At 38.4% G+C, this 26621-nt stretch overlaps 1 protein-coding gene and 1 long non-coding RNA gene across 11 annotated transcripts in view; one reads left to right on the top strand and one right to left on the bottom strand.

Annotated features, from left to right (window-relative positions):
• Positions 1 to 26621, bottom strand: part of RIMBP2 (RIMS binding protein 2) — a 136263-nt gene that overhangs the window by 23348 nt on the left and 86294 nt on the right. For all 10 annotated transcript variants that reach the window (XR_009967204.1, XM_062631591.1, XM_062631590.1 and 7 more), the window contains 8 exons: positions 24307 to 24411; positions 19670 to 19720; positions 13643 to 13847; positions 7320 to 7471; positions 4615 to 4691; positions 3565 to 3674; positions 2342 to 3151; positions 68 to 219 (listed from right to left, as the gene is read on the bottom strand). Coding sequence is in view for 9 of the 10 variants with exons in the window: in XM_062631591.1 (XP_062487575.1) it covers positions 68 to 219; positions 2342 to 3151; positions 3565 to 3674; positions 4615 to 4691; positions 7320 to 7471; positions 13643 to 13847; positions 19670 to 19720; positions 24307 to 24411 (1662 nt within the window). In the remaining variant the exon portion in view is untranslated. The remainder of the gene's footprint in view (positions 1 to 67; positions 220 to 2341; positions 3152 to 3564; positions 3675 to 4614; positions 4692 to 7319; positions 7472 to 13642; positions 13848 to 19669; positions 19721 to 24306; positions 24412 to 26621) is intronic.
• Positions 152 to 16676, top strand: LOC134170287 (uncharacterized). Its single transcript, XR_009967208.1, has 3 exons — positions 152 to 237; positions 6139 to 6239; positions 16263 to 16676. It is a non-coding gene; the product is annotated as an uncharacterized LOC134170287 (long non-coding RNA).

The following is a 26621-nucleotide window of genomic DNA, read 5'->3' as shown; positions in this document are numbered from 1 at the left end:
GTTGCCTTCACCTGTCAGTTGAAATTCACGTAATGTGGATGGTCACTATAACGCTGAAAGAACTCACCCGTTGACCTTTTGCATAAACACCATAGCCTGTAACATTGGCCCCATGGGAGGTCCCTGTTGCTGTCAGAGTTGGTGGTTTCCAGGACACCAGTATGGTTGCTGGGGTGGACCCACCCCGTACAGTAACATCTTGAGGTGGAGCCGGAGGACCTATGAAAGACAAGAACAGTAACTATACAGATTCAAAAGCACTTACAGAAGCATAGGCTCAGTAAGTTATGGAGCCAGGAACTGGCCCTCAGCTTACAGCCATTAAGTAAGCTAAACTTCTTTACAAGATGGTCTGTACTTGGAACTTCCTGTGGACCTATTTTTTATCACTCCAGGTTGCATAACTGTTACTTACCCATAATACAGAAGTTAACAGAAAAAGGACGGAGAGAAAGGCCCTGGAGTGGCACTGCTGGTGGAAAACTGCTGCAGCTGACAGCAAATGACTTTTTGGTATAAATCTCTGCACTGAATGAACCCTACATACTCAGGAATCACTTTGAAAAGTCTCTGCACCATGTGTGACTCCAAGTAATGATTTATAGGCCAGAAGCACATTGATGTTAAGGCGCCATGTGAACTGCAAGCCAGAACTTTAACCTTTTCAACGAGCAGCACACTGGTTTAAAGGATGACTGGATTCAATGTGTTTGCACCGAAGAAAAAAAAAAAGACACCTACTAACCTTTTAAGGAATTTGTAACATATTAGTGTTGAAATACATCCTTACTTAAAAGACATTATTACCCTACTAAAAATAGCTCTACTTTGGACAGAAAGTCAAAGTAAAAATATCGTAGAAATTATTAAGTCATTAGTTTCCAGGCATCCTGTTGTATTAAACAGTCAAATCTTGAGAAGTGTTTCATGCTAAAACTTCAGAAGCAGGGTTCAGCTGTAAGCATTTCTGTGTAACAGCCAGAAGAATGCAAACCTTGGTTGCTGTGAGTTTGCTCATTTACTGCTTTAGCATACTTCAGCAACTAGAGGGAGATACAGCATGGGAAGTGTTTGGCCTGAAAAAACATCACTGGAAAGGCCTTCCTTTCCCAAATAACAAAGTCAACATAGCTAATAAGTTCAAGCCACCATGTAGGCAGTATCTCCCGACTGCCACACAACACAAGTTTAAAACATGCTCCCCTCCAAGCAGATTCTGTAATAGCACTACACTTATCTCACTGAAATGATTGTAGACAAAAGAGTGAATGCCTGAGTTGAGAACATTTTTACTGGAACTATAAATCAACAACATCAAAAGCAGTAGACATACAAGCTTAACTCCCTCTCTACTCAACCAGCATCACTCTCTTGCATGTCTCCTTACACGTAAGTCACGCAAGCTAAGGAAGAGACTAGAACTAATTCCTGTCCCTTTGCTAGAATCAAATCCCAGCAGGGAGTCAATTAAGCCATAGCACGGTACATGCTGTTGAAATTTTACTTGCCAGGAGTCACTTGTATTTGACTATCCCTGCTTCAGAGACATTCAGTGCTCTGAAAGTCCGAATATATACTTTCTACTTGCCCTTGATTAGATGACCTTGGTGAGATGGATCTATAAGGAGAGATGATCAAATTTTTCAGGTACACCCCCAAAATTGTGAGATTATCCTTTAAATGCATTACATTATTTCTGCTCTAGTTTTCAACATTACTTCACTGTTCTCAAATACTGGGAAACGACTGTTAACACTTATCAACATTCCTAATGCAAAAGCACTTTCCAAAACACAGCCGATTTGCTATCTTTACAAATTCAAATTGTACAATGTGATTGCAACTTCACAATCAAAATGCATTTACATCCCCTAAATGACTGTTGCTTCTCTAAGATGTCTGTGTTCATTTTCAGTAAAAAGTGCTTTAAGACACACAAACAACAGGCAAATAATGTGTCACAAGTAATAACTTTACAAGTAATAACTTAACAAGTAATAATTTTCCTAGTGTTGTTCATGCCAATGAAAATAAATTACTACCAGAAATACTGTAACTGGACAAATTAAATACAAATGGAGATTACCCTGATAAAACAGTGTGTAATCTGTAATGATGGTAAGCATGGCTTTCCCTAGTGATCTCCCCAAAATGTTCCAGTCAGAACAAAGAAGAGAGTAATGCAGGACAGAATTAGTTTTAGATACCATAAAGCAAACTATTAATCCCCAGTCTGGTCATGAAAGTGACAGGCATTCCAACATAAAGCTAAATGTTAAATTATTTAGTATTTTCAAAGAAACACAACAAGCATTTTCGGGCAGGGAGGAAAATATCAAACCTGCTGGCAATGTAGAAAATTCCACAAAGGCCTCCTTTTTTTCTCGCTGTTCCAGGGGAAGCTGCCAGGGCATCTGATGGGGCTTTGCCATGACCTTCACCTTGTAGGCCATATTGGGCTTCAAATTAAAAAAATGATACTTGTAGCTAGCAGCCTTGACAATGTCAAATTCTTCTTCATTAAGAAAGATCACATGACTGTAATTACTATTTGTAGGGAGCCAGGACAGCTCAGCAGAAATCTGGGTTATGTTGTCCACTTTAAGATTAGAGGGGGCCACTATGACATCCTTCCCAACTAACAAAGTGCACTGCAGTTCATCTGAGTTACCCTTGTTTGTGATGCTCTGAATTGATATTCTGTATGTACAAGTAGAAATATTAAGCTTTTCTATAAGAGCTTTCGTTCTGCTTCCCAAGGCTATGTTCATCCGTACTTCTTTGTCAACCAGAACATTGTAGCTGCTAATGGTTCCCCATCCGGGTGGCACTACCGGTGGCTCCCAGCCCACAATGACACTTTTGGCTAGTTGTTTAATAAGGGTGATTTTTCTAGGATAAGGCACAATGTCTTCTCCAATTTCATCAATGTTCACATCCAGAGTCCCTGCGCCATTGCTGATTACACTAGAGTCTACATGACTGGGTGGACTTATCTCCAAGAGATCTCCTTCCAAAACAGGACCCGAATGGCTGATAAAATTCTGATCTTGTTCACTGCTTAATGTGCTTGATAATCGGGTCTCATTGTCTTGAACAAAATCCACAAAGTTTGAAGGGACTAGTCCTCTTTGTCCGTCTAGAAGTTCCCCTGGTAAGAAAGAACAATGCCATTAAAAAGGAGCATATCTTTTGCATGTCAGTGTCTTGCAAGAGACAAGATAAGGAAGAAGATATAAGTGAAAACTGCATATAAACAGCAGTCACAGTTTCAGAATATAAAGGCTCAGTGAAGCAAAACCCAGAAATGCCAGTAAGCTTTCTTGTCGACTTAAAGCTTGCCAGTAGGAAAAGCTGACAATATAAAATATCTTATAATTAGCTTTGCCTGCAAGGAGCGGCTTTGCTGGTGAAGAAACTCTGTTAACTGACACAATGATGACGGAATAATTTTAGCAACTTATTTGGTAGTAGATGAAGGAAGGAATCAGGAGTGTGTTTGACAGATGAGCTGCTTTCAATCTGCATGAATTAGCATGAATTCACAGATTAAAAAAAAAGTACCTTCGTAAAAGCCATCTTCATCCATATCTCCATACACATAAAGGTACTTTCCTGCCGTAAGGGGGAGCTCTGCTTCTGGATTTTCATTTGGTCCATCAAAAGGGTTATAACTGCAATGGAATACAGACGGAAAATGTGTGTTCACTTACAACCCCCACACAACTGCATATTAATCAGAAAAAAGGTGTACAGTTCTAGGCCTGCACAGGATGGTAATTCCTCAGTTCAATCTTTTTGCTTCCCTTCTGAAACATACATTCTGAGCTCAGTCTAGGTCAGTTTGTTGTGAACTGCAACTGTACCACCAGCAGGCTGCCATGAAACATGACCTATTTGCTAAAGTGCTCCACACTTAAAACCACGTCCTTTTCTATATAAGTTGCTCACACATTTCTTAGCTGGGACTCTTGGAATACACTGGCCACAGTATTTTCTTTTTTTAAAGTGAATTAAAGCAAACTCTGTTGTGGAGGTCTTTTTCTGTACCCATATTCCATTTATCAGACAGTCTTTTATACAAGTTTAACTTCAACAGAGACAAGTTTAACAGAGACAAAACCAGGGAGTTTACACCTAAAACAAGGTACTCATAGACAAAAACTTCTTACAAAGTATTTAAATCCATATCCATCCTTTAAGAAATTGTTAAGTCACAGAAAATTTTATTATCACAGTACTTCAGATCTGAAATTTTAATGGGCAAAATAAAGATAAGAAGAACTTTCAAATCTTTCTTGCCCTGATGAAAAAGCAATTTATAAGAACAGATTGAGACATCCTCCATGAAGTAGGAAGTATACCTCATCTCATTTAGACCTTGAAGGGTAGAAATACAGGAGTGGCTAAAAGAGGCATGTCATGCTAAACTTTCTCTGACAATAAAAGCACATGGAAATGGCACTACTGTGCAGCCACTGCAAACAGGAAAGGGGTCTGCCATCCATAACATTGGTTCCTGGTAATAATTTAGTGCATGAATGAAAGTGAAGCAAAACCAAACATTGAATATTACAAACATGTATTATAGAAATAATGAGCTAGGGGGGTTACCTATATCGGGCAATGCAAAGATGGACTTTCCCAGAGTATCTCTGCTTTGAGGTATTGGAATTCTGATCATTATCCATCTGTAAAGACAACAAAAAAAATACAACGGTGTTTCAAAAAGCACTGTTTTCCTGATGGGTGACAGAAATCACACAGCAAACATGCAACATTTAAGAATAAATAAATTCAATTCTAACATGGTTAATTTTACTTGGAAGAGCTTAGGCTACAGAGGAACTGCAAGTCAGATTCTAACAGGACAAAGACCTATTCCTTGATATCTTGCTAGAGTGTCAGACCACCTGCCTAAGAATGGATGGTGGTTTTCCTCAAAAGCTTGCTAAATAGGTCAGTGGAAATGGCTGAAGGAGATGTGATGCTGACCACACCATTCCCTTTCACGCTGCCTACTAAAGACATGTTTTTACCATACCAGTCTTACTGACCACCTCACCCTTCTAAGTTTTTACTAAAGTCTTCATTAAAGTATAGTAAACTCAGTTATTCCAAGATGACCTGTTGTAAGTGGTATGCCTAGTGTTTCCAGGCATAATACAGCAACATGATCACACAGACAACCTAGGGTGATACTCTAATGTTTTCATCAGAAGTAATAGTAGAAACCTCATACCAGTGACTAAGCACTTAAGACAAATACTGAGTTTAGAGCTGGTGCTCCAAACATCTCGAAACATGAGAATCATGTAAGATATACCCCCCCTTGGCAGTCCAATCCTCAACAGTGTCTGCTGAATTCCGTCTTCCACTAACTGAAAGAAGCAATGTATTTCCTCTGAATTTACCATCACATTTAATTCAATTCTGCAAGGCCACACACTTATTCCATTAGAAATCCAGTTTACAAACCCTGGAGATTAAATTGTAATGCTGAATCAACACACACTCCACCTATTCTAGCTCTGTGCCAGGTATCTCTAGGTAAAATAGCAATGCTTTCTGTTATGCTTCGAGCCTAGTAGAGTTTTTACAGAGAGAAATGCACTTTCCTTGTTTTACAGTATGCTGTGAACTCTTTCAGGAAAAATTAACAACTTTTCACCTGAGCTTGAGAGAACTTCAAGATAGAAATACTAGTTTTAACAGTGGGATCAAATAAGGGAAAAATTGAACATAATTTTATGATCTGGAAAATGTGAATATTGAACTGCAACTTTCAGGCCTAAACTGGTCCCTGCCTGGTTTTGTATGGAAGAAAAGTGCACCAGAAAATTACTGAGTCAAGTCATTGTTCCTGTTGGGTTAGCACATCACACACTATTCTGCCAAAACTCCACTTCCAGCGATGAGACAGTAATAGTCAGCTAACAGGTACTCCCCCCTGTGTAGCATTTGGTGATGCAGACATTGTCAAGTGTTACCATTCTGAAAACTTTGTACAGGCATGTCACAAAGCTCCTAACTAACCCGATAATGCTTGTTCTAGAAGACTTTGTTACTAGTAACAATCAGGGAAGTTGCAGATGTATTTTCACAGAGCGTCAATTGCTTTTATTTCACACTTCACAGCATTATGCCCCATTTCTGGATTTTATTCATACACTCTTCCCCTGGGTCCTGGATACCCCTGAAAGAATGGAGCTTAATTTCTGTGAGCTTGCATAATGTAAGTATGCATCACATAATTACACTCTAGAAGACACACAATGAACAATTCTGCAATAGAGGGCTTGACATTCTCTGTGGGATAACCCAAAAATAATAGAAAGAGGGAGTTAAATTTGAAGTGCACTTCTATTTCTTGCTGTTAGTTTTGCCTCTGTAAGTCACATTGTTACGCTGCCTTTTCTGGTTTGACTACTTCGGGATGCTTTTTCTGTGGCCTCTTCAAAAAGCAGTGAATGTTCCCACTTCTCAGCTATGCTGCTAAACATAAATATACACATATACTTATTTCTGGATTCTCCTTACATATGCCCATGGAATTCCTACTGTACAAGAATATCCCGCACCATACTCAGGCTTGTGATCCACTTTAAAACATTTTACCAACTTCCATAGGTTCAGTGGCAATGAATATAAAATAAAGTATGCACACAGTTTCAATTCATTTACTTTCATAAGGATTAAGAATGGGATTTAGACAGCAAGGTAGAGAGTAAAATCTGAAGATCACTTCCTTATAGCTGCCTGCTCACATCCTGCAATTTTCAGTTCCAGGTTATTGGCTCAATATCAGTTTAGGAGACTGCTAGAAAGAAATCCTGCAGAATGAGCTACTTCACTGTCAGAGAGTACCTGCCTGGACAGGGCACTGCATGGAACTTCTTTTTCACCTGTACAGGCTGTATCAAAATCACACCTTTTGGCAGATAAAATAATAATAAAGCTGCATAACACAGACATACACCAAAAAAAAAACACAAACTGAAATGCTGACTTACTATGCACAGAAGCAGTACAACAGTGGAGGCTGAGGTTTTCACAGAATCTCAAAGCTCTCTCACACCCATTTTTTAATGGTGTGTAACTAGGGTATCAGCTAAGACTTCTTTGAAAATATCAGATTAATTCCCACTGGTTAACCAAGTTAATTCCCATGGTAACCAAGCTGTCTCAGAAAATTAGAACATTCATGTCTTGACCTTCTAAAAGCAGGTGGACCAATCTGCACAGGTCCCCTGGAGTGGAGAAGTCTTGGCCCCATAACATATATTTTCAGTAACAAATTTTAAAGGACAAAGACTCACGTCTGAATCAAATCTGCATCTTGGGGTACCAGATCTTGACTTGGACAGGAATGTAGGTTTGACAGACAATTGTTCTGGTTTGTCTCCAGATATTTGAAGGGGTCGTATAAACTCTGAAATCACACAACGACTTCCAGAAGGACTTTCATGACCTGGCAGTGACCAAAACACACATAAGTATTGTTCTCAAGCAAAAACATTGCCAAGTAATAAGAAGCAGTGAGTTATTTCCTCATACTGTTAGAAATCCTTCTAGAAAAAGACTAAGGTAGGTAGACTGTAGTGCATAAAAGTTACTAAGCCTACTAGTTCCTAGCCTTTCAGCAAATTGCATAAGTCAACAATATGTAATGGAATATAATGTAGAAAGTGAAGGTGTTTTAATAAATAAATCAAATAAAAGTTAAAATTTTCCCTAATGAAAAAAAAAATAAAAATCCACTTGTGTTCTTTGATAGCTTCAGACGAGTTATCTGACATGCTGCTTAACATGCCCAGCACTAAAAGCTGCTGTTGGAACCCTTCTATTTCCCTTGGGGACTTTGTCATGTACTGTAAAGTAGAATCAAGTCACGCATTTATCTTCTAAGAAAGCAGCTGAAATGCTAGTAATTTAGTTGGCAGGATATTCATGTGGAAATGAAGGGAAGTGATTTGGCTTTTTGCAGGACAAAGTTCCAAGAACACCTGCTTCACATTTCTTATGAGCTCCTCATTTACACTGGTACCAAAACACACAGTTTGATCCCAGGGCCATCTCTTCAGTTTCTAAAAAACAGAAGGGATCCCACCTCCACTTAAAAATAAAAAGAAGATGACAACTTACACTGCACATTTAAAGGACTCAGGGAGGCAGCCTTACAAGAGGCTGAACACTCTCGTCTCAACTCAAGTGAAAATTGGGCCCAGTGGTGAGGAGAGGCAAGTTGAAACAACTCCATCAATGTTGCAAGAGGGACTAATAAAGTGTAATAAAAAATACTTGTACATTTTTTCCCTTTTACTGTTAGTTTATTCCCCAGATGACATGAAAACAAGCAGGATATTGTAAACTGAACCTAATTATACTTGCCGCATCAGCAGAAGTTACAGCAAAGCAGAGAGCTAGGGCATTGCTGACACAATCAGATATGAAGAATGCCTTCTCCTTTCTCTCTCTCTCATTAATATAATGAATCTATGCTCTAATTTTTTCAGACAATGGATATGTGTAGGTTCAGCATTTCCTCTCCAGTTCTGCAGAATTCTGGACAGCAGTGTTTTGCTACTGAATTGTAAGCTTCCCAAACACATGCCACAGGAATTATGAGTGAAACTTCTCTGTTCATCTTGCAGAGGAGAATAAGCTCCAAAACATATCATCAGAGGGTTTTTCTGGTGTTCTCCTTAGTCCGATATGATTATTTTTCTCTGCATCACTGTAATTTACAGCAGGACAGCTTAAGCACATTGACAGCAGGGAAACACACAAGTCATCATATAAAAGATTAATTACAACCAGCCCTGCTTACAGCAGTCCCCAGGCTGAAAAAGGGCACATTTTTTATTCTTGGAACCTCTCTCACATATATAACAGAAAAGTCATCCCCGTTCAGAAACCTTTAGCCAATTTAGCTCCTTCTGTTTGCTGTTAATGTGCTTGCCATATCAACTCATCAGTGCCAAGCCTATAAATAACTGGTCCAACTGTGATTATTCATTCAAAAGAAACTGCTGTTTGGTCTCATACCTCCTGGATTTTTCAGGCTTTATTATTAAATTAGTTTCACTATATACAAAATGTGGAGAAAGATTTTTGGACAACATAGCCCTTGCTTTGCATACAAACAGGATAATAAACAGGATAGGAACATGCATTATCAAGAACCCCAGAAATATCAAGATCCTGGAAGATATTTAACTCCCTTATTTTTTCCACTTGTTAAAAAGGGTATGTAAAATTTACCTTGAGTCCTTAATACATAGGACAGAAAACTGTGCACTAGTTGTAATTGCCTCATATGACTGTACACATCTATGGCTCCAGACGGTGCTAATAACTAGATACAGCCTACTCAGATACCACTGCTCAGCAGAGTAAGACTATACCCATATCCCTCAATGTATGTCTAAATATAGCTTCTGCCTCAGAAATAGCTATGCAAAATGGATCTGTCCTCCTAAGTGGACTTATTGCTGCCTTCAGAGCCCTCTGTTTCGCTATTATTTTGGCTACTTGTGCAATGTAACATCTCCCTGCTCAATAAAACCTGTAGTGGGTGCCACCAACTCTTTATGAAAAAGCATGTGAAATAACAGGAGCTGATCCTCTAAGACTCTTTCCCATGCTGTGGGACTGCTTTCATCTGGGACCACAATTGGAGATATTTCTTAAAGCAGCTTAAAAATTAATGCAGTTTCATTGAATTCTAATATCTGCAATCTATTGGAAAGAACAGATTTTTGGGCAAGCCATATCATAAAACAGTAGCAGTTAGTTCCTGTGTATTCTGGACAGGAGACTTTAAAAAAGGTCAGAAGATGACTAAACAATACATGAAAATTCATGTTGATTCTATGTATGTAGAGTCATAGTTGGATTAAAAAAAAACAACACAGCATCAGCGAGCAATGCCTTGGCAAGAAGAGAAACAGATCCATTGTGCATGAAGCACATTCCTCCTGAAACCTCCTGAATCCTCCTGAATCTTGGTAATCTCCCAATCGTCTGTTCTGGGGATCACGAACACATGAGTACAGACAAAAATGGCTACATTTAAAACCGGGTCTAACTTTACCTCCAGAACAAGAAACAATTTCAAACGGGGTTCTCTTGTTCATCCTAGACAATTTCACTGCTGTCCCTGGGCTTGAACAACAGAATGTGGAAGAATCACACCTATTAAAACTTGTTAACTCACTGGAAAAAACTAAAATTCAAAAAAAACACACAAAAAATGTCTCTTTTTTTTTTTTTCCTCTAAATACTAGAGAAGAACCCCTTTATTTTCCCATGACTGCCAAGTATCTGGTTAAGGAAGTCTGAAGACTACCCTTTTATGGAAAGGGGCAAGGAAGAACACCAAACTTAATTTAAATTTCCCAACACAAGTAGCGCTGGCCATACTTGTAGTAAATTAGTACAACCTCCAGTTTATTTATTGGAACTACTGATTCATTATGGACTACCTAAATTATCTAGAAATGGCATTTAAATGAGCCTCTTATCTGATGAATAATAGATCTTAAAGTTTCTATATCTGATGGGCTGATGCCAGCCTCATGAAGTTTAACCATGCCAAGTGCAAGGTCCTACACCTGAGTCAGAGCAATCCCAGGCACAGCTACAGGCTGGGCAGAGAAGAGATTCAGATCAGCCCTGTGGAGAAGGACTTGGGGGTGTTGGTTGATGAGAAAATGAACATGGGTCGACTTCAGTGTGTGCTTGCAGCCCAGAAAGCCAACCGTATCCTGGGCTGCATCAAAAGGAGCGTGACCAGCAGGTTGAAGGAGATGATCCTGCCCCTCTACTCTGCTCTTGTGAGACCTCACCTGGAGTATTGTGTGCAGTTCTAGTGTCCTCAACATAAAAAGGACATGGAACTGTTGGAACAAGTCCAGAGAAGGGCCACGAAGATGATCAGGGGACTGGAGCACCTCCCGTATGAAGACAGGCTGAGGAAGTTGGGGCTGTTCAGCCTGGAGAAGAGAAGGCTGCGTGGAGACCTCATAGCAGCCTTCCAGTATCTGAAGGGGGCCTATAGGGATGCTGGAGAGGGACTCTTCATTAGGGACTGTAGTGACAGGACAAGGAGTAATGGGTTAAAACTTAAACAGGGGAAGTTTAGGTTGGATATAAGAAGGAAATTCTTTCCTGTTAGGGTGATGAGGCACTGGAATGGGTTGCCCAGGGAGGTTGTGAATGCTCCATCCCTGGCAGTGTTCAAGACCAGGCTGGACGAGGCCTTGGGTGATACGATTTAGCGTAAGGTGTCCCGGCCCCCAGCAGGGAGGTTGGAACTAGATGATCTTAAGGTCCTTTCCAACCCTAACTATTCTATGATTCTATAATTGTGACACTATTATATATAGAGAGTGAACTTTTTAGATCCTAATCTATTCTGGCTAGGTTTATTTCATTTCCTGATACATTCAAACATCATCCATTAGGGCAAAGCATCTGGTCATAAACTGATCTTGCTTCCATCATTTGCTTTGCTTTGAAAGCTGTCCTTGTGTTCCCTCTTGTGCTCTTTCTTCCTCACACATAATAAAAATAACTACACTTCTGGTTTGAAGAACTTGCTGTAGCATTACCTTCATTAGTGTCAAACAGTTGACTTCAATAATTAGAAATCCTCCCCACTGGCTCAAACATTACTGTTATCAGTGCGTTCATCCTGAGAATGAATATTGTCCTAGGATTTCTGATGTTTATACACTAGTGCTGCAGTCCCTGAACAATAAGTCATAAAAATCAGTAGGTTATAAGAAAAGGTGTATAGAGCAAGGCCTTCAAACGACATCAATACAGACTTAGCTGTGTTTTCATTCAAGGATTTCTTGGAATATGTCTGTTTGTTAGGTTTTGAAGACTTTTTTCAAAGCTTTTTCCATTAGCATTTCAAAAATAAAAGTAAGTTAATTTGGAAAGTTTGCCTGAGGACCTCAGAAAGTTTACTTGTTTTTTACTTGAGGACTGGGGCCTATTTATATCAATTCCAGATCTCAATCCAGATTTAGGCTATCCAGCGATACAGACTGACCTTCACTAGCTGCCTAAAGGACATCTCAATACCTAACTACCTTTCCTTTAAAATTAATTGTTGCTTTGAAAATCCCGCCCTTGGAGACATGAGCAGCTAATCCTGTTTATATTACATTTCTACAGATTCTTACAGCTATCAGGTAATGCCTTCTGAATTCTCTATTTAGCGCACTTTAACACCCACTTATGTAAGACTTGCAGCTCCAGATATGCCTCTAAACAAGTATGCAGCACAGTGGGCAAGACCACAAACAGCTCAAATTTTGTGTTCAAAAACCCAAGGCATACAATGTACAAAGTTACTGAAGTGAAATGAAAGAAGGATGTCACCTTGGTTCCTTTTGACTTGATTTCACATTGAGTTTAGCACCCTTCACTGAAAATAACTGCTCATCTGTAATGATAGGGAAATAACTTGTGATTTCTAGGCACTATGCCTCAAATTTTTTCTAGAAACTTAGGAAGATGAAAAGTCAAGACTACTTCATTTTCCCAGCTCCTCTTCATACTGATTTTAAAACAACCTGGGGGGAATTTGTAAGTAATGGAAATTACCTGACAAGTGTTCCTTTGTGGAACGGGTAGTTACAAAGTCATTCTAGCATGGATGATACTGAGCTGGTAAGCATACTCCGCAGCCTTGATAACAACACAGTTAAAATGTACAGTCTAACATGATTTGCATGCAAGTTAGTTTCAAGTGTCTTCAGGTAACCTCTTGCCTTCATCTTCGCAATTTTCTTATGAATAATGAATGGTTAACAAAGTCATGTACTTAGGAGGAGAAGCTGCCTCTGGCAACAGGATATGACCTGACAGAAATTCACTTGGAAAAACACATACTGGGCTGAAGTTACTGAGCACTATATGTGAAAGACCAATAATATAGTGTAATTTAGTAAGCAACTGTAGATAATATTCCTATTCAGTTCTATTAAAATATATCCCATGAAGCCCCTTTCCAATCAAAATCACTCTGTGACTGTACCTGTGTTTTTGTAGTCAGTGTTTGCTTGCATTGAAATGTTTTCCTAATGTTCTACTTCCAAGTTTGTATGGGGAAATGCCTTTTCTGTTGAACAAATGCAACTAAACCAAATACATTTCCATGCTTGGCAAAATACTCCATGCAGTTTTTCCATTTTTTACCCAGGTCTATTTACAAGTTTCTTTTATGTAATAGCGAATGCAAGGGGGGAGGGGGGGGCGTTCTTTTCTCATGAACTGCTATTTCAGTAAGACAGCAGATCTAACCCTCGTCCTGAAACAGTGAAGGTCAGTCTTTATTCTTCCAGGAGAAGCAGATATTTACATAAAGAATACAACATTTTAACTCTAAACACGTTTCTCGTCACTACACTCAACAAGAGACAATTCTACTCAAAGCAGTGCCTGAATAAAACTGGAACAACCTCAGTGAAGACTTAAAAGATACTCCGAAATTTAAACAAGTCACAAAACAGGAACAAAGCAAGTTCTGTCCTCCATTTGTAGAAGCAAACTGTATTTACATCAAGTTACACCTTAAAACGTACAGAGTACAGCAGGTAACTACAGATAAAATGCTGGTCCTTACCTTTGCCTATAGAAGTGGCTATTCCATTCATTAACTGGGATAGAGATTTACCGGGAGAACCAGAGATATCTGAGGATGCCACTGAGTTACTGCTCAGGAGATCAATCTTCCCTGCTTGCTGTCGGAACTTCTCCAGCTCTCTGGATAAAAGGTTAAACTGCTCACTCTGCGTCCGGCATTTCTCCTCTAGCTCTCGGACCTTGGCCTGCACAAGCAAGACATCACACAGACATTTGACTGAGTTCAGAGTGAGCTGTGACTGCATCAGATTTTCCTACAGTACCAGGAAGCCAGGGTAGGCAAACTATTTGGGATGCACAGGCCTACAATCACATTTTTCTGCCCCTAAATTCTCACCCATGTTTAGAACAAAACCTTTTAGTATCTCTGTAATATCGCAGTAAGTATTCCTTTAATCCCCAATTTCCAAAGGGAAATTTCCTCATTGTATTTTTGACACTGCTAGAACAAAATCACTGCCAAGAACACCTGCAAACAGATCCTGGAGCTTTGTGACTTCTACACACATCTGAATGTCACTTTTGTGCACTCTTCCAACTTTTCTTAAACCTCAGATGTATTTCTGAGGTTTGCCATTCCTCTGTTACTAAGCTGAAGACTCCTGAGTTGATAGATTAACATTTATGTATTAAAACCCAACAACAACAAAAAAAGGCAAACAATGGTTCATGCAGAATGTGAGCCTAGCTACTGGCTGAATTCCCTTGCAAAAATAATGCTCCTCACTACAGATGCCAAAACACACAGAAGTAATCCAGACACCAGCCAAGAGGAGAATGTGTGTAAGCTTGTGAGAAGTACCAAAATGTCATTGTTGGCAAACATTTTTATTTTGAAGCATCAGCCTTCAACAAAACAGAACTTCAAAGATAAACTTGTGTGCTGACTTGGGAAATCTGCCTACATACAGTTTACGAATTCCTGATGTGAAAAAATGGATGAAGTGATGGAAAGATTCCCTGGCTGAAAGAAATGACAAAGGGCATGGGAATCTATGACTTTGCAACTTTTACTCAAAACATTCATAAGGGGAGTGAAAATGTGAAATCCAAATCTGCACATTCATTGTACCAGCTAAATTTAAGATACAATGATTTTTTTCAATAGAATGCATTTAAATTTCAATCTGCATTTATAAACAGCCTGTATATCTATTTGCATACACTATCAGATATTCCCAGAAAGAAACCCCACAAACCTACAGTGCCCAGAGAGTAAGGAAAGAGCATAATAACACGTGTTGCAAATACTGAAGAACCAGCAAAGCTCCTGAGAAGCTCAGTTGTGAGGTCTGATTTTCACACAGGGGCAAACAGTTGTTCTGTACTCTGAAAATGTGTCAGAGCAAAAGTACCATTTTAGACCTAGGGAGCACTCGTGGTCTTATGTGCTGCCACCCAAACAGGCAGAAGTAGCTCAACAAAGACAGTAATAAGCTCCTTATGTAAACAGCTAATAAATTATATCCTAATCTGATGCTTTATGATGAACAAACATGACTTCCCTTCGTTAAAACCCCCTTCATAGTATATGCCTAGTTAAACAACCGAACTAACAAAGGAAGTCTGGATACCAGTTGGATTCATTTAATTGTACTGAACATCTTTTTCTTGAAAGAAAAATGTTCTCAGTTCATATAAACAGACCTGCACATACTACATATCAAGAAAACAACATATATTACATATAACTATAAAAAGATCTTAGCACAGCTAAGGACAAACAAAACACTTACAGTCCCCAGAAGAACACAAAAATCTCAATTTCCTACCACAGCAGGTGGTACTGTTTGTTCCTTTCTTTTGTAACAAATATATTTTTAAAGCTACAGTGAATTTTGAGGAGATAATTTCTTCATATTCATAAAACACAAATTAATTTAGTTCTGCCAAAGAAGTCTCAAGGGTATCTACCTGCCTCATTATGAAACAGAAAACAATACGGTTAGAGAGACCTTGTGGGAGTTTTACATAAACATTAAATGCTTTGATTTTTGGTGGTTTTTTTGTCTTTCATCTTCTCACCATGGTTTTGAGCAACCAAAATATAAGCCTTTGCTACTTGTTAATTTGGTGCATGAATAATTCATCTATGTACAATTTTAAAAGAACATTAAACAAAGAAAGTAGTAAACTGATGTGGGTTTTTAGATCCCCTCTTTCCAATGGGAAGCTTAAGGATGAGGTATTCAACTCACTAAGAATATATACTGACCTTTCCACATGCAGTTATAGAAACCCTATCATTAAATAAAAAATAAAAGCATCACAATCCAGACCTGAACAAGATGCTAAGGCTGCCTTAAAAAAAATTTTGGAAAAATATTATTTTAATGTATTATTTATTAATTTAAAACTTCTTTGCATTTCATATGCAACTGTAAGTTTGACTTTTCTTTTGAGCAGCTACAAACTTCAAGTTGTTCTTTCATGACAGTACGAAGCCTGGATGAAAAATGCCTTCACTACTTTTCTATCAAGGTTGTGAGTTAGAAGTGAGTACAAAGCTGTTACTAAGTAAAGAACAAATTGTCCTAAAATCCACAACAGCACTGGTGGGAAGCAGCCCGTCCCCATCTTTGTTTTTTTGGGTGAGGCAGGTTTATTATTACCCAGCGACTCCTCCCTGTGGAAAATCTACGTGTTGGATGTCACTGCAGAGCAAGGCATGTGCTTATGCTCTCAGAAGAATTTTTATTCTATATCGTGGTATAACCTATCCTAACAACAACATAAAAGTGCCAGGTCTACCAAATCTCCCTAAACCTGGTTCTATAGCAGTGGCTGTATGAAAACACATTCTCTACTCCAGACCACACTTGAATGTATGCCACCTGGGACTTGCCAAGTTTCTCATACAATACAGAGTGCTATTTCTGAAATGTAAACAGCTTCTTAAATGGAAAATGAAGCAGACTTCATCCATTACAAAAAATACTGTTCACACAAGACAGATATGACAATGAGCAACTTTCCAGGTGGACAGCTTGAATTCAGACTAGTAATTAGCTCACATATTCATTTCATGGTTTAACTGTTTACACAGCAGCAATGGCTTTCAGTAGATGGCTCAAGAATTCAACTTAAGGAGAAAAATATCACATAAAATTATCTCTGTATTAACAAAGAAACAATCTGAATTCAGACAAAATCCACACAGTCAGAAAGGCACCATCTTGAATAAACTACCAAACCATTCCTACTGGGCATGCTCACCAGAAATAAGCTGTCAAAACCAGCTTCTGGGTTTTCATTAGGTCATGCCAGATTTGAAAATCAATCTCTTGTAGAAAAAAACCTTCTGATACAAGTGATTTGGTATGAGGCCAATAAATGCCAAGCATGCTTGTGTAACAATGGTTCTAGCACGCATCCCATGCAAGGTTAGGCAGGACTATCATACTCATTTTAAAGGTCAAAGTGCAGGATTCATGACAAGGAAAGGAGAATTTATGCCCTAAAATACCTGCATGCTGTCCAAGGTGTTCTGGATGAAGTGCAAAGCAATAAATTCCAAATAGGACACAGTAAACAAAGAGATGTGAAATAAACAAAGAAATAAAAACAGTTTTGAGCACTTCTTTTACATTTCAAAGCAAAATACATTAGAACAGTTAACACGCATAAAAACATGCATTAACACAAACCACACTACAGAACATTCCAGAAATCAATACCACTGCTGATCTTACATTGCAAAAGGCACATTAAATAAAACGCTGAAAATTAATAGGCTCATGGCAATGAAAAGCAAAAGCTTAGGAAACAATGGGGTTATGCAAATCAGAGGTCACAGACAAATCAGCTAAATGAGAATTCTGATTAGCTTGAGGCGGGTAAACAACCATTTGCCTGCCTTGTTTCTACTTCTCTTTTCCTGCATCACATACTTTCCACCAGGCATTAAATAATAATTTAATATTATAACCTTAAAGGAAAGACAAACTTAACATACGCAATGATAACGAAAGCCAATGAGTAAAACATTCTGTGGGAATGAGTAAAACATTCTGTGGGAATAATAACTTTCACAGATACAAATAAACATTTATATTTTCTAAGATGATCAATGCATCACAAAAAACACCTTCCATCAATACATAACCAATAAGTGCTCAGACAGAAAATGGTAAAAAGAAATCACCTTCTGCTTAGAACAGATTTCTAACTGAAATATTGACAATGCACTTGCTATAATCTATAATATCCCAGGTTATTTATAATATGTATTTTATGTTAAGACCAAATAACCATCCAGTGCCTTTTCTTTTCCTCAGGCAGAAAAACTGGTTTACTTGTGCATCTGTATTTTCTGACACTTAACCTTATCCTTCAAAAAATATGATTGGAAATTAAGGAATCTGTTCTTCAAGCTGAAAAACTAGGGAGGAATTGTTTGCTTTAGGAATCTTCTTACAGGAGCTCTAATTTCTGCTATACATTGTTGTAATTTGTCCTATCTTGCACAAAACTGTAGGTCAGCCTGCATTTCTAAACAGAAGCAGCAAAGGGAATAAAATGTTCTGTCAGCACCAGTCAGATATTTGAGTGTATTAATTTATTTCAATTAGAATCTTTGTGGTTTCCTATGTAATTTAACCATAACTGTATGTATCCATTCTAAAGGTTCCATTATTATAAGAGTCTCAGTTTAAAACCACTAAAAATTTAACTCAAACCTAGAACAAAGAGGTTTTGCACACCTTTCCTTATTCAAACTAAAACTGACAGAAAACCTAATGGGTTTTGAATCTGAGTGAGAATTTGCTCCTATTCTCCATGTCACTTCTATACAAGCCACATGCAGTTCTGTATCTTTAGGCAAAGACTAAATCGAAGACTAGACTGGAGATTTTTAGGAATAAGGAGTCGAAGCAAAGCTTGAAAAGCTACTATTGAATTTAGAGGCAATATCCTGTGCCAAGGTCATAACTGCTATGAGCAATTACTAATGAAAACACTGACTTTTTTTATCTTTATGAGGGATGCTGCCTTTATGGATGATGTCAGTATGTGCAGGTAGTTAGTGCCTTAAAAGTTAGTAAATCAGATATCTGAACCATCTCTCAAAATTTTATTTCTTTAACAGCATTTACTTACTAAATCCAATAGTCACTGGTAAATTCTACAAACATATTGCAGCATAGCTGGGAAATGCTAAGAAAGGCCACTGCTGGTGATAAACAGCAATAGGATTAGAGGCAATGAACATGGGTAGCATCCAGAGAAAAATGCTGACAGGATACAAGAATAATATTTTTCATAATGAAAGTGCTCAAAGACTGAAAGAGGCTGCCCATGTGGGCTGTCATATCTCTATTCCCAGAGATGTTTAAAAATGGACTGGGCAAAGCCTTGAGCAGCCTACAGTGATTTTGAAGAGGGCCTTTCTTTGAGCAGGGAGGTCCCTTCCAAACAGAATCATGCGATGATTCTAATTAAAAATTTGAATGTGTATCTGGTGCCTGTGGTTTTCGAATGCCCAGTTCAGGCTGCCTAGAAAATACAGTTTTCCAGTAAGAAGAATGAAGTGGTCTCTGTCTACTACGCCCTTTGAAGGTTTTTCAGTGTCCAAATTCTTTTATTAGGTTTAAAAATTTTGGCTCTTTAGCATGTTGCTTTCGGCTGACTACACAGTATTTAATTAGGAACGTTAGGTAACTTATTGGTATTTGCAGCTATATTTCCAGCTCAGATAATAATAATTCCCACAATTAATCACTTCCTTTTTTATATACCTGACAGTATTTTACAAAAAACAGTACCAACATTTCTATTCTATACAAGGAAAAAGTGAGGTACACACATCCGTCACTTCCAACAGCTCAGCTTAATACACTCCTATCTGAATTATAATCTTTAAAGGATGCAATTACACTAGAAGAGATAAAAAAATTAAGTAGATGCCTACATATTATTTGAACTTTCAAAGTGATGATACTGTACAGTAATCACATACAGAGTGGAACCTCCACAAGCAAAGGTAACACAAAGGGTATCTTCTTACCTCTAGCAATTGAACTGCTCCTTCATGTTCCTTCTTAGCTTCAACCTGAGCCTTGATTTTATAAAAACAGAAAAGGGAAAGGGAAAGGGAAAAAGGAAACAGAAAGAAAAAAAAAATCAGTTAGTCATACCACATGTACTATGCTCTAACCACAGAAAGCAGCATACTGTATACTCAAATCCCAAGCCAATTACGATTTTGAAGGGGTGGCTCTGCCAATATTACTACAGAGATTTGGTTCCAAGCCACTGAAATAACTGCTTATTTTAGGAGGCTGAATCTCAGCAAATGTTAGCAGCACTGGTATTTTGTGGTACAAAGACAAGCATGCTCAATACACTGTGAGACAAGAACACACCAGAAGTATCTCTGAAACCCTTTACATTAAAACTGAAAAATGAGCTTGTTATTCTACATTGCAGGAGGTGCACATACCTACAACACCAGCTAGGAGAAAGCAACACAAAACCTAAGCTCATTCTTTACATGTAGCAACAGTATTATCATCTAAATAAATAGTTCACAGAACACTTCAAGGCAACCACAAGAAAGCTTGTCTGTAAACAGGTGTGCAACATTACAGTCTGTTCAACTGAGACAAAGAAGAAAAGAAGGAATTGCAGAAAAGTTTATTTTATGGTAAGAAATTCAGTTATAAATTTCTGATAGGGAAAAGTCTAAACCTTTGTGTTATGCTTACTTTATTTCCATTTAAGTTTTCACTGTCTTCTTTACTGAAGCCTGCCCCAGGTAAGCAAAATGTTTTATTAACCATTTTATCAGGCTGAGAGCAGTATGATACACTAACTTTGCCTCTTTGCTCCTTTATTAGTGTAACCCAAAGACCACAGTCTGCACGTTCCTTAAAACTCTCCAATTTTGCAAAAGTCAACACCCTACAGACTTTCTAATTTAATGGGCCAGAAATTCCCATGATGGACACTGACACAGCTATGTTAACTTCATTTTCATCATCTGTGAGGGCTACCCTACTCTATTACTGGTTTCAGTGGAAGCTGGGTCAAGCCATAAAGTCACAACTGAAAACATACATGCAAGCTATACTTCACTGTCATGCACAGTAATAAATCCTCCTTCAGACCTGCATGCAGAGTCATATTTCTTCCTATACTGTAATAAGTCTTACTGATAGCACCTGATAAATATTGGCTCCACGAACATTACCAAATATATGATGACAGGTGACATAAAGTCTTGTGTTGTCCATCATTACAAGTTTAATAAAATCTACCCAGAATATGAGTTCTTGATAAAGGATTAGAAAACCTGCATCAATAGCTATCTCTCTTTTACATCAAACTGTCTTGTATTAAGGCTTTCTTGGAGAAAAAGACCATCTGATTCCCCATCAGCACAAAACCTTGATGAACAATATTATATTCTTCCTTTTAGGCTGGAAATCTGATCAGTGTGTACACATATTAAAAAACACAGTGGATTTTTATTTAGAATATCAAAACGTATCACCAAATGCATCAGACTGCACCAGCAACTTCCTTTGTTTTGAAGTACACATTTCTGTGTTTCATCAGGAACTTCACAACAGCAACAAGATAGACACACTGTGAAACGTCACCTGTTACTGCCTGGGGAGTCACTACTTTTAATTTTGTGGTACTTTTTAAAGTAATTAGGTGACTTCAATTAAAAAAGGAAGAAGGAATTTAACACATATGTACTTGGTACATTGGGTGAAATGTGAGTCAGCAATTCCTGTTTAATGATGAAAAGCTTTATAGTTACTTAGGTAACACATTTACTTAAATTATTTTCCTGTCAATATACATTGCACTGTAATGTTGGAAAGGAGGTGTGTTGGACATCCGCAGCCTAGAGGCTACAGAAGGACAAATTAATTTGTGCTTATTTCCACTACCATACCTAGAGAGTCACAGGAGCTTGCATAACTCTCTACAAGGTAGAACTGTGCACAGCATAGGTATCCTCCCAAAATCTTCCTGTGTTTTGAATATTTTCCCTCTTCTAGCCATACAATGTACTAATCTGGTCTTCATTCTTATCCTGTTGCATTAATAATAACAGTACAGAAGCAACTAAGCATCTTAAGCATGTTATGATGGAAAAGAATCTGACCTTGGAAGGTCTGAAAATCAAATCAAGGCCTTTTTCTTGTTGAGTGGTATCTAGAACGAATATCACAAGTGGATTTTGTCAAGAGATGTGATGGCTGGAATGTTTTTTTATGTTGTCACAGATTCTTATCATGAAAGGCAATTGGAATTAAAAAAGACAATAGCGACTTAATCTCATTCAGAATTAGATGTTTCAGGGCAGAAACAAGTGCTTGTGCAAAGTCCAAGGAAAAATATTTCATGCTAATGAATGAAACCAGTGGGAAGGATGAATTATTTCTTAAATGCTGCTAAGTAATGTATAGACAATTTGTTATGGTGGATTTTAGTATAGGAATTCTAATCTAAAATTCTAGTAAAACTTCTGGTAAATGATTATTAGATAGTCATTTTTAACATCTATAGTCTTATACTCCATGCTACTTGAGGTCCACTGAACAAGAATTTAATCACTGGCTACAGATGCTGAGTTAGTCACATTGAGTAAAATACCACATACAATAAAACCTTGTTTGTGTTTGAAGCCTGTCTTGCTACAGCTTAACAAAAAATGACTGGAGAAAACAGTATTACAGAGATCAGTTTCCTGTTGCCAATCTGTAACAAAAAGACTCATGTAATGTGGATTTATTAGAAGAAGGTAACAAAATTTAGCAAGAAGAAAAGCTGCACCTTTTTTTGCTTTGCCAAGAAATTTAAATCCAAAATTTACACGGAAGTTCAAATAATGACAGGTTAATATAACTATAAATGAGTTTTTGAAATATGCCCGAATAGATTAATTGCAAAAGGCTAAAAGAAAATTAACTGAAGACCTCATTTGGCCAAGTGAAGTTTTTCTATTTCAAGAAAACTATTTTAGATGCATCTTTTTATTCTGCTGAGAATGTCTCTCCATGCCAATTCTCTACCAAATTATCATTAGCATTATTATTTGTGTTTTCATCTAGTCAAGCAATTGGAAAAATCAACAGTAGTACTGAGACAACTGCAGCTTTTGCAACTATGGTGCGCAAGTACCTTGACAAGGAATTGACCTGAATCTAATTTAGTGGATATAGATGATAAGAACTGCCACTGTCTGGAACAGAAAGCCAAAAAAATCCTAACAAAACATTATTATGTCAGTGAGAATGATTAATTGTTCCAGCCAACTGACAAGAAAATGGTGGATTCCCCTATTTTGATTATAGAATCATAGAATCGTTAGGGTTGAAAAGGACCTTAAGATCATCTAGTTCCAACCCCCCTGCCATGGGCAGGGACACCTTACGCTAAATCATATCACCCAAGGCCTTGTCCAACCTGGCCTTGAACATTGCCAGGGATGGAGCATTCACAACTTCCCTGGGCAGCCTATTCCAGTGCCTCACCACCTTAACAGGAAAGAATTTCCTCCTTATATCCAACCTAAACATCCCCTGTTTAAATTTTATCCCGTTACCCCTTGTCCTGTTACTACAGTCTCTAATGAAGAGTCCCTCTCCAGCATCCCTATAGGCCCCCTTCAGATACTGGAAGGCTGCTATGAGGTCTCCACGCAGCCTTCTCTTCTCCAGGCTGAACAGCCCCAACTTCCTCAGCCTGTCTTCATACGGAGGTGCTCCAGTCCCCTGATCATCCTCGTGGCCCTTCTCTGGACTTGTTCCAACAGTTCCATGTCCTTTTTATGTTGAGGACACCAGAACTGCACACAATACTCCAGGTGAGGTCTCACAAGAGCAGAGTAGAGGGGCAGGATCACCTCCTTCGATCTGCTGGTCACGCTCCTTTTGATGCAGCCCACGATGCGGTTGGCTTTCCGGGGTGCAAGCGCACACTGCCGGCTCATGTTCATTTTCTCATCAACCAACACCCCCAAGTCCTTCTCCACAGGGCTGCTCTGAATCTCTTCTCTGCCCAGCCTGTAGCTGTGCCTGGGGATTGCTCTGACCCAGCTGTAGGACCTTGCACTTGTCATAGTTAAACCTCATGAGGTTGGCATCAGCCCATCTCACAAGCGTGTCGAGGTCCCTCTGGATGGCATTCCTTCCCTCCAGCATACCAGCCGAACCATGCAGCTTGGTGTCATCGGCAAACTTGCTGAGGGCGCACTCAATCCCACTGTCCATGTCAGCAACAAAGATGTTGAACAAGACCGGTCCCAACACCGATCATGGAATGAAGACCAGATTCCTTCCTTCCTGACATTTAAAGAATGAACAAATATTCCTGAGCCCAATATAGATGGAAGCAATGGACATACAGAGGAAATAGATGTATATGTATCAATTTTCTCCCTACTGAGGATTTACATATATTGGTCAGGTTAATGTTAGCTTGCATTAACATTTATAAATCAATTAGTACAGCCACGTAAACCCAACAGTAAACATCCACTTGTTACAAGTGCATCAGCAATCATGCAGGAACCAGTCTGGCGGTTGCAGTTTAAATTCCTTCAAACCAAGAGATCTGTTCCGTGACCTGTGCTCTTGTCACTGCAATTCACTTTTCTACCTGACTTTCCCTTTCTCCACTTACCTTCTGCAGGAGTTCAATTTCCTGCTGTTTGGCGTTGAGAACAGCCAAGGCTTGCTCATGCTCCAACTCCAGCTGTTGCCGCCGTTCAGCAGCCTCTCGCATATGCTGTTTCAAAGGAAGCAGAAAAACTATCAGGAGACTTTAACGCATTCTACCTGCAGTCAAACATGCTGCCATTCCCAGGCATGCAGATATTCTTCTCTACATTAAAGATCTCTGGTATCACTGGTAGGCAAGAGGGAAACTGGATGGGATTTTAATATGGTCAGTACTTAGAGGCACATGGCCAATGCTAAACTCAGGCATTCTGACAGCAATCTCTTAGGATATATGACTGTCATTGCCAGTGATATGCCTCTGTGATGCACAAGTGAACAGTACCCAGTTTATTCATCAGGCACACATTTATATATGGCATTTTGCTGAAAAATTAAAGATTGGGACTAAAAATAGCTTGACAACTCCCTAAATGCCTCTTTATCTATGATATGCTTTTTTGTGATTTGTTTTGCAAATGATGACCCACAGAAATAGCTTACGTTTGCTAATCTCTATTATTTATAGCAAATTAAAGCAAAACTACCAGAGGTCAATTTGAACAGAAGTGACTATACGGTACTCAAACCCAACTTTCAAAGTACAGTTGCTACTAATGATTCAAAGCAATATGATAAAGGTTCTTGGGAAGAGCAGAAACTTGTCAAGATACCCTTGCAGATAGAAATCTTTTTCATTACAAGTTAATATTATTCTCCCAATATCATTATAACTTTCAAACACCCCGTTCATAAATGGGAGTTAAGAAAGATCTCTATAGATTCTGATCTCTCTGGCGAAACTGGGACTAAAGGTTTTTATTTTCCAAATTACATATTATTCCCATAATACTCACAGAACAGAGGCACAATATCTTATCTGCAGCACCATGAGTTATTTCACACAAACCTATTAGGAATCAGCACATGCCTAATTGTGTATGGGAGAAAATTTTATCAAGCATATTGCTAACCTATGTTACTCACAACAAAAATGGACAGCACAGGGGGGCTGCCTTCTCTCAATTTGGGCATGTTTGCAAAGGAAGCAGAAATGTCTCCAATACTCCCCTTGGCCTCTGCTTGGGAAGTTTTTAGTTTTATTTGATGTATTAATTAGAAACAACAACAACAAAAAAATCAAAGATCTTTCCAATTTACCAGTTTTCACTCTCAGCTAAGGCTTACTTTCCAGGAATGTTGTGAGGATTCAGTGTCCTGACTGTCAGCATTTCTGAAGTATGCACATAGAAAAGTATGCACATAGTAGAAAAGTTAAATGGATCTGTTAACGGGTAGAATCTATTCTCCATATTTAACAAGGACCAAAAATAATGGTTCTGATTCTCACCTCATCTGAATGAACATCACCTATTTTTGCTAACCAGTATTATGATTTAAATTTACTGAGCTCAGCAGCTTCCATCAAGTCTTACGTAAAACTTGACAATGATGGAGCATCAGCATATTTCTTATATTCAAGAAATAGTAGGGCTATCAAGTCATTCTTACACCTTTAATTATTAGTAAGAAACCAAAGGTCTCACTTCATTCTCTCAAGATTTAGTACCAGATTTGGTACAGCATTATTTGATGCTGTTAAGTTCTTATTACTTTTACAAAAGCTACTACAGAACATTTCTAGTCCTTCGGAGACATCAATAAATAATTAATACCATGACCACACAGTGAATCTATAAAATTCAGCTTTTAATTTCTCTGTTTCCTAAAATATGTATTTAATGATCTACAGTTCACAGATGTTAAGGTCAAAAGAAACTATTTGGTCATCTGTGTAAACTTAAAAGTACCTCTCTGTCATTTCTAGTATTGTCATGATCTACTTACTATTTAAAGCAGCAAGGATCTCTTCACCCCAGCATCTGTCCCTCCCCTGGCACAGCAATTAAATCTCCCCCAAACCAGAAGCAGTTCCTCCCCTCCTGCTCTGCTCACAAATCCGTTCTGTCTGCAAATCTGTTTTGCACTTCATATCTGCACATCAGCTGTTGTCATTTCTTCTTCCAAGCCTGAGGGGAATAGGTTAGGGAAGTAGAGAAGGACTTCAGGAATCACTAGAAGACCAGCAGGGAGAAAGCTCTATGCTGCTGAATTTCTTCTGCATCTTCCTTCAGGACTGACTTTTACAGTGATCACATTGCCATGGTTTTTGAAGGTGGTTACATTCCATTTGTCCTTGCTATCACTGTCCTTAATGTGAAGCGGGTTAGAACTTTTTAGACATGTATATTTGCAATTTCCTTTTTGCACCCTTTCTAG

This window comes from Pezoporus occidentalis, unplaced genomic scaffold (genome assembly GCF_034315485.1).
Source record: "Pezoporus occidentalis ecotype Australia unplaced genomic scaffold, CSIRO_AGI_Poc_V1 ctg37, whole genome shotgun sequence".
Classification (NCBI taxonomy): Eukaryota; Metazoa; Chordata; class Aves; order Psittaciformes; family Psittacidae; genus Pezoporus; species Pezoporus occidentalis.
Note: the sequence above shows the minus strand (reverse complement) of the source record. Positions and strands in the feature narration are given on the sequence as shown.